The 9,161-nt window shown below is 32.3% G+C and overlaps 1 protein-coding gene across 2 annotated transcripts; it reads right to left on the reverse strand.

The window, feature by feature from the left end:
* Positions 1-6,167: 6,167 nt before the first annotated feature.
* LOC129914176 (60S ribosomal protein L35a) lies at positions 6,168-7,251 on the reverse strand. Of its 2 annotated transcripts, none has more exons than XM_055993293.1 (4): positions 7,147-7,251; positions 6,625-6,825; positions 6,329-6,556; positions 6,168-6,258 (listed from the first exon to the last, which is right to left on the reverse strand). In XM_055993293.1, exons 2-4 carry the CDS (start codon positions 6,817-6,819, stop codon positions 6,235-6,237), a joined length of 447 nt encoding a protein of 148 aa, XP_055849268.1. In that variant the 5' UTR covers positions 6,820-6,825; positions 7,147-7,251; the 3' UTR covers positions 6,168-6,234. The 2 variants fall into 2 exon arrangements, with proteins under 2 accessions (XP_055849268.1, XP_055849266.1); XM_055993291.1 differs by having other exon boundaries at positions 7,129-7,246.
* Between the last annotated feature and the right edge of the window lie 1,910 nt (positions 7,252-9,161).

The raw sequence follows: 9,161 nt of genomic DNA on the forward strand, positions 1-9,161 counted from the left end.
AAAGAAAAAAACAATTGTTGGCATTTCAACAGTTCATTATTGCTCATATCAAACATTTTCCCAAGTGAGCTGACTTCGTGCCTTCTATAGTCTAGTACGCAGATCAAGCTCAATTTAAGATCACATACAAATTTTTCTCAAAAATTTAGTCGAGTTACATTTTTTTTGAAAAAAAAAATGCAGTTTTGTTGAATCATTAAAATAACCAAGAATGTCAAAATAACTCAAAAATGTTATATCCGAGGTATGCGTTCTAAACGAGGTACATATTACAGAAAAAACAATTTGGAAATAACTTAAAAACGATCTATATTAATATAAAATTCCAAGAATGTTCAACTAACAGCTTAGGCGCTAGCTTGATTTACAATTGAACGCACGGACGCACTGTGGGCTAGAATGCTATTTTAGCAGGAATTAATTAAAAAGTCAACTTCTTCAAATATTGCTCATTTTAGTCCTATTCGATAGATAAATGGACTAGCTATAATTGTTCAATCAAAATTGAGGTCAAATCATTCATTGGATACATAAAAACACAATCGAAAAGCAAGTTTTCGAAAAAAAAAAAAACAAAAAAGTCCACTTTTTCCTCTATCCAGATATTCGTTTACTGAGTTTGTTTTAACGGATCGATTGTGAAAATTTTGCTAGTTTATCAATTAGTGATATATCCTAATATAGTATTTGCTATTAAATTGTAAATTGTATTGAACTTTTGTTTATAAATTTTAAGGTAAAGTATGTTACTAGCATCGATTTCATATAAAACGAATGTTCCTAAGCTTAAAAAAAAAGGCACGCGTAGGCACACTCTAGAAATAATTTTAAAAAGTAGCTAGCCTATATGGCATTATGTTTTTTATAAAACTATGTCCTACAAGAGCAAACTTTTTTCGCTGTAACTCTGAAAGTATAGTGAGAAAAATGTTCAAAAAAACCACTTACGATGAAAAAAACGTGTTGAATGTTTTCAAATAACGGTTTTTTTATTTGCATTAACATTTTACTTTCCCTATTTAGTAAAAACAACTTTTGTAAGCGTTCAATGACACCATTTTCGAGTTTGATGCGTCCAAACTTCAAAAAACTCATTTTTTTGTTTTGTATACCAATAATATCTGTTGTAAATTGGAAAACCTTATTTAACATAATATTTCGTTTATTTTTGTTGTTGGTCTTATCTTGTTGTACCATAAAATTATCATTATTATATCATTCGACATCATCTTAATGGCTTTAACTGCAACTTTAGATTATTTCGAGAATTTCTATAATTAATTCCAGCTAAAAAAGCGTTCTAGCCCACAGTGGGACGGCATGATGAAAACCACTTTTTCTAACTACTGCATTATAGTAATGTTGGTTTTCATTCAAACCTCGAATACTTACCCTAAAGATACTGACAAAATTTCAAAATTCAACAAGCGAGTTTAAGTGAAAAATCCATGATAATTTTCTTACATTTCGACATCGATATTTCTGATATTAACTCACTTAAGCGGTTATTGATTGTATCCATAGATTTTAGAATGGACAATTTTGAATGGTTTTTTTTTTCTATAAAAAAAAACTTCTCAAGTTTAGTCAAGGAAATGAAGCTCGTTTCGATCCCTAGCGACATCGATATGACATTGTATCAAATCAAAGGTGAACGTTTTTTCTTTAAAACAAATTTTTTGACTTCATATAAGTGAATTAAAATTTAGATTTTTAAAAAATAGTATTCTTCCTTTAACGCAAACAATATTTGCCTGATTTTTGAAAGTCATGATCAGGGATAGGATGTTGTGGAATTTGCCTTTTTTTCTTGCTCAATCGTACGACATTATAGATTAAAAGCAAACACGTTTCACATCCCCCTCGTGCTAAATACATGTATTTTATTTTGCCTTTTCTTTCGTTATTGCCTTTTCTCTTGTTATTGCCTTTTCCTATGTTTTTTAATCTCTTTAGCGTCTTTAAGGTAATGCCTACACACAAAACACTCAAATATACAAACAAAAAGCTAGGGGCCATTTGCTGAATCGAAACTTAAATAATTTATGTTGAACATAAGCTCTTATTCCCTCCTTTTTCTTCTGCGTAATCTGTCACATAAGGATTTATGTAGAACTAAAATGCTTGAGTTTCGATTCAGCAAATGGGTCTAACTTACTCAGTACATTACTTACTCAATAGGTACTTATATCTATATTAAAAATTCACTAATTACCCCCCACGAACCAAATTTGAGTGAAAAGATCTACCTATGCAACTTGTTTGTCTGCTATTGCTACCATTTATTCAGCCCTATATTCTGCTATTCGATTCACGTGAATCAAAGAATTCCCTTTCTTAATCATGTCAAATTGGCTTTGAAAAACTTCTAATTTTTGATAGCAAAGTGTTATTCTCGTCTGTTTTAGAAATTCTAAAGAAAAAAAATTTGTCTAAATTTAATTTTAACCACATTTTAAACGCTTCTTATTTTAGACTTTCACGTGAATCGAATAGCAGAATAGGGCTGATTGTCTTCTACGCTCTATTGCGCGGCCGGCAACCGACACGTATCAGGGTTCAAAAGCTAACTTACTCAATTTACAATACTCCATTGAAGAAGTTCTCCAGATTTTGGGCATAATCAACAGAGATTTGTACAGAAGTACAGATCAATTTTTTTTTGGCAAATAAGAGACTCGAGAGAGTTGAAGAAATATATTGCGTAATACATGGGAACACAAATCAAGAGCTCCCGGAAAATGTTGAAGTGGGTTATGTCGAGTGCTTTAATTGGGGTCCAGTCGTCTCTACAGATGTAGAGAGATCTTTTAGCTCCTTTATAGTACTCTTAAGGGACAATCACAGGCGCTTGTTAACTAAAAATTTAAAAAAAAACTCATGTTTGTTCAAAATAACTGCAATTAATTTTTATATTTCATTCTTTCTCTCAATAAATGCCTTTTTATGCCTTTTTGGGAGTTTTATTTTGCCTTTTTTAAGTTTTTAGGTCCACAAGATCCTATCCCTGGTCATGATAGAGGCGACAAGCTACAGAGGCAGTTGTTTGTTTAGTTATCTATAGGACAACTGATTTAAGTTGAGTTGTCATCTAAAATAGACCCCTTAAGATGCTTTTAATCAAGAATTGAGCATTTTTGTAAATATCAATGTACAGATTTATAGGTTTCAAATTGAAAAATAGGTTAATAATTGAAAATTTATATTTCCGTTTTTAAGACAATGATGCAAGCAATAATGGCTAGTACCTGGGTGACCGAGCTTTGCTCGGTATCTTTAAATGTTATAACTTTCAGTGAAAAAAGTCAAATGTAAACAACAATTTTTTGGAGTGGGTTTGAGTTTGCAATGACCAGTTTTTTTCGCGGGTTACAAACACCACATTCCCACTTTATAATCAGGGGCCAAATCGTCGCATCCGTTGACGAAACCTCAAGCGTACGAAAGATAATTTCGTGATACATTAAACGAGCACAGCGATTGGGATGACGGCATACGTTAGAAAACAGAACGAAATTTTTGGTAGAATGTACAACTGCATAGGCCAAAACATAATTGCTGACAAATTTGACTTCGTCGACCCCTATGCGAGGATGGCCGAGTGGTCTGAGGCGCCTGACTCAAAAAACAATGTTGCCTTGTAAAGATATGGGAACGTAAATGACATGGGTTCGAATCCCACTTTTGACAAGAATTTTTTTTTTATTTTTTTTTATACATTTTAAGAGTTTTATTATTTTTTTGGCTAATCACGTCGTTTTAGTTTTAAAATCAAATTTTTTGTTCCATATAATTCTAATTTGAGGAATAATTATTTTTTTCTTAAATCATTGGGGGTTGGTGCTGGTGCTTTGAACTCTTTTGGTGAAATTTTATTTTGTTAATATATGCCCTAATGTATGTTTTCGTGATTTCAAACAGTTTGATTATTTTTAAAATAAGATATTCTTATATTTTCATTACTTTTTGAACCCATTAACAACTTGTTCGAAAGCTTCAAACCAAACGAATGACATTCCTTTCAGTTGAATACGAAGTCGTTTGCTGTACGTATGACATCATGCCAAATGAACAGATTTCGTTAACGAGTTACTCGTTAACGTATGCGACGATTTGACCCCAGTTTATTTACGTTTGAATACACATACGACGATCAGCAATGGATAGAAGGGTTACAGGAATCTGCATTATCGAAAATGCCTACAGCAATGAGATCCCTTTTTGTTCAAATTTTAATTTACGGGTCAGAAAGCTTTGGATGGTGTACATAAAGTTAATCTTTTTTTGCAAGTTTCGCCTTGTCGGCAAAGCTTAGTATGAAGAAATACCCTTGTTCCCATGCTTCCAAGGTGTTCCTAAAAAAACATGTATTTGCATGGAAACCGATCCCTAGTAATGTACAAGTCCTTCGATTGAATAATTTGCCTTTAAACAACTCATTTAATCAACGCATTGTTTTCCGCTAGCCCAGAATTATTTTACAAGTTAAAATAAAAATCATTTTTATTTAATAACACTGGTAACTTTCAAATTAATTGTCTTCCTAACCTCAGGCAAACGAATCGCAAAGTTTTGCAAAAAAAATTGCATTTGAAAATGCAATTTTTTTAAAGTTTTGTTTTAAAATTGTACGCGAATTTGTATTTCCTTTAAGACGAGGGGGTTACAGGATTCAAATACCTCTGTCAAAATAGTAAAGACAAAAAAATATTTTTGGCGTAACAAAAGATATTAAACAAAATTATGCTAGTTTTAGGGTAGATATCTTTTCCAAATTTCAAAAATCAATACTAATTAAAGAAATGCTTTAGATCACTTACTAAGGATTTTACAATATTCGGCTATGATTTCGTCAGCTTTCAGGTATTTATCAGGGTTTCAAAATATAAAACATATTCTGTTATATTTATTAGATATGTATACTTAAATTGATTTTCGAAGGTTATTTTAAGTGACCTAAGCTTGCTTAAATATTTAATTTGCCTTTAGACAAGGTTGCTTATATTTTTATCTATTATCGGTTTAGTCAAAAAATATTTGGATCCATACAAAACTCTACACCACAGCTTAATTTGTAGCCTATTAATGCCTTATATTTATTATCGAACGAATCAAAATAATCCTAATCCAGCATAGCGGTCGCTAAAAATATGACCCCGTGGCCCCCCCTGTTTACGCCGTTGTTTCTAAAATTACTTCCAAAACATTTTATTCGGCTAGGGGACCAAACCCTCAAAATTTCATCGAAATCCTTAAGTTGTTACCAAAAAAAATTCCATGTTAAAAAAGTGGGCTTGGCAGTGGGCGGATTTTTTCAAAAATACTTCCAAACTTTTTACTCACTTAGATAAACAAACCCTAAAAATTTCATCAAAATCGTTTGAGCCGTTTCCGAAAAAAACTTATATGTTAAAAAAGTGGGCGTGGCAGTGGGCGGATTTTTCCAAAAAAAACTTCCAAAACTTTTGACTCGCTTAGATAAACAAACCCTGAAAATTTCATCAAAATCGTTAGAGCCGTTCCCGAAAAAACTTATATGTTAAAAAAGTGGAATTATTTTTGGAAAAATCCGCCCACTGCCACAGTGGGCGGATTTTTCCAAAAATAATTCCAAAATTTTTTACTCGCTTAGATGAACAAACCCTGAAAATTTCATCGAAATCGTTAGAACCGTTTCCGAGATCTCGTTTAAAGTTATAAGATAAGATAGTACTATATGAGTAAAAACATAAAGGTAATAAGAAAGAGAATTATTTTTACTAAAGAAAATATTTGATTTTGTTTAAAACTTTTTTTTTTCAATGCAATTTAATCATTTCACTGATAAATTAAAACTTTCAATGAGTGAAATGATAAAATTGTATTTTAAGGTTTATTCAAATTGAATGTTCTTTTTTAGCAGCAATATTCTATAACTTATTACCTTCATGTTATCCCTATAATCACTTGAAAACGTTCAATGATAGCTATAACTTGCCCCTAACAGTTCTCCAGATGAATAAATTTATAATAAGAACTTCAAACAAAACTGTTCAAAATCTACAAATACGATTTCTATGGAACCAAACTTTGTAAAAATAACGCTCATCTTATATATAATTTCTTCAATTTCCTTTGCATCTACTTTACTTATTTTATAAAAAAAAAATCAACTGAATCAACAGAAATTAATGTTTCAGGTTTTTAGTTTAAGTTTTATTTATAAAATTTGTTTTAAGTTTAAAATACACCAACTTAAATCCTTGAAGGGTACAACATCTGCAACAAGAGAAAAAAAGAGCAAATCAGTTATATATTCAATGCAATAAAAGATCTATATTGAACTTACAATGCGAATACGATGTCCCATAGCGTGTCCGGGGAGATTTCTGTTGAAACGAGCACGGACAGAGCCAGAGTTACCGTGTAATCGGGTAACCTTGCCCCAGATAGCGCGCAGCCTAGTTTTCCTTTCTGGGTGCTGTGGCACGCACTTCCTGGTCTGGGCTTTGTATACATAAACACAACGCTTACCAATGTAGAACTTTCCGTGTTCCTTCCTGCGGCAACCTTCAATCTGCAAATCGAATTGAAAAAAATATGTAAACAAAACTGAAAATAAAGACTACTCTTTGCAGAACTAACCTTGAGGATGGACTGGTTTTCGTGTTGATTCCTCAGACCACGTTTGTATCCAGTGAAGACAGCTTTGGCAAAGAGACGTCCGTGACGCTTCAGGGAGCGAACATGTTTCTCATTCTTATCAGCGACCTTTTCAGCTTTTGCTGGTTTTGGTGCCTTGGCAGGGGCTGCTGCGGGTTTAGCTGCGGCGTCAACCATTGTAATCTGTAACCGAATTAATTAAGAATTTAATTTAAAACTGTTCGATTCAATCACTGAAGAAATATTTGCTATTTTCTTGAGAATTAATAAAAATTGGCTAGTGAATTTTACAAGTGCAAATTAACCAACATTTCACTCAACCACTGAGACAATTTTGTATCCATAAACATCGAGCGTAATTTATGTAAAAATCACTAGCCAACTACATAATTAGATGCATAAACACTTGAACTTTCGAAAGATGAAATAATTTCTTTTATAAAATGATTTTATTTTGGTAAATTTTTAAAATTAATTTTCTTATACCTAAATTCGCGTACGTACCGGAAACTTGACAAATGGCGAAAGAGAGAAGGCATGACAGAAATGTCATATTTTGGAAAAATGTGTGCGAGGCGACATCTGGTTACTCGGGATAAGAACATTGTTTTGACGTTTTGCTTAAGGTGGAAACGAAAGTCTGTTGATTAAAGTTAAGGGGCCGGTTATATCGATAATGAAAAAGAATCAGGGAATGTTCAAATAGATATTTTGTGATGTTTTTATTCGATTTACAAACGAAATGCTATACCAATCGATTGAAAATTACTAGAAAAATTTTTACTTTGGGAAAAAATCGCATATAAAAGAAAAATACGTCATTAAAAGCTCTTCAAAATTTTTTAACAGAAATGTTTTGATTCAAGGTATAACTTTTTGCAAAAGATGCATTTTATTGTGACCAATGATCTTTATAGCTCATGACTACAAATAAAACGATCTGGATCAAATTATCTCTTTTTTCTCATATTTGTTTATTTCCAACTCATTCTCTATCTCTTATTTTCTCTCTACCGACGCACAAAAGCCATCTGTTGATCAATATAGGAACTCATTTTTTGATTCAATTAAAATGATCCCGATACAAAACCGGATTCATTTTTATTTTTTGTTTTTACGTGTAAAATAGATCCTGATCCAGATCCACATCAATAATAACGGCCATATTATTCACTAGTTTAAATTATACATCTGGATGTAAGGAAATTGAAATTTCAAAAATAAATCCAAATCCATAATATTCACTATCACACAGAGAAAAAAATAGTCATTTTTAACTATTTTCATAGTTAAAATCGGGATAACTACTTTGGATTTGGATTTATTTTTGACATTTGACAATTTTACATCAAGATGTATTTTTTAAACTAGTGAATAATATGGCCGTAAAACACATTTAAGCCTTAAGGCTTGGCTACACCGGAGGGTATGCGGTAGAGGTACGGGTAGCGGTAACGATATTTCTATGAAAAAAATTCGACATCTGAACGTTGATATGTCAGTTTGGAATTTTTTTCATACAAGTACCGTTACCTCTACCCGTACCGCTACCGCATACCCTCCGGTGTGGCCAAGCCTTTAACTACAACGGCCACTTTTTGCAAAAAATCAAAAAGTGAAAATTTTCAAACTCATTTTGTGACAGTTTTTCCCATCACAAAATTAAAAATAGATGTAGAAAGTTTATTTTTTGGTTTAAAAAACAATTTTGGTAATTTTTTCCAAAAACAAATAGCGCTAGAAAGAAATAAAAAAAATTTACTTTTGTAAATTTCCCACTTTTTAGGTCATTGCAGTTAAAGCCTGGTACGCTGCTCGCGCTAAATTTTAGCCGAGATAAAATTCCCATACAAGTTATCGATAATTTGTATGGGATCCATTTTAGCTCAGCTAAAATTTATCGATAATTTGTATGGGAGCTAAAATTTAGCGCGAGCAGCGTACCAGGCTTAAGGCCTGGTACGCTGCTCGCGCTAAATTTTAGCTCCCATACAAATTATCGAAAAATTTTAGCCGAGCTAAAATGAGTTCCATACAAATTATCGATAACTTGTATGGGAATTTTATCTTGGCTAAAATTTAGCGCGAACAGCGTACCAGGCTTAAAGCCTGGTACGCTGCTCGCGCTAAATTTTAGCTGAGATAAAATTCCCATACAAGTTATCGATAACTTGTATGGGATCCATTTTATCTCGGCTAAAAATTTTCGATAATTTGTATGGGAGCTAAAATTTAGCGCGAGCAGCGTACCAGGCTTAAGGCTTTAAAATAACAAAAAGTGATCATTTTTTAAAAGTTAAAAAAAAGATGCAGAAAACTTATGTAGATCTTGGCTTCAAAAAATTTTGCTGTAGTTTTTTCCGAAAAGAAATGGAACTTATTACCCCTTCTTATTACGCACTTTCAACGAATTCAATACAAATCGTCTACTCGGAAAGAAAAGCATGAGTAGATGATAGTACTAGATTAACCAAAACATCTACTATTAGTTGACTACCACCTGCAATGGAACAGGGCTA

This window comes from Episyrphus balteatus, chromosome 3 (assembly GCF_945859705.1).
Source record: "Episyrphus balteatus chromosome 3, idEpiBalt1.1, whole genome shotgun sequence".
NCBI lineage: Eukaryota > Metazoa > Arthropoda > Insecta > Diptera > Syrphidae > Episyrphus > Episyrphus balteatus.

Bases quoted from the DNA above. Each gene is read 5' to 3' on its own strand.
- LOC129914176 (XM_055993293.1), bottom strand. From the start codon at position 6,819: ATGGTTGACGCCGCAGCTAAACCCGCAGCAGCCCCTGCCAAGGCACCA. The intron at 6,557-6,624 runs GTTAGTTCTGCA...TTCGATTTGCAG, and splicing joins AAAACCAGTCCATCCTCAAG to ATTGAAGGTTGCCGCAGGAA. The intron at 6,259-6,328 runs GTAAGTTCAATA...CTCTTGTTGCAG, and splicing joins TGGGACATCGTATTCGCATT to ATGTTGTACCCTTCAAGGAT.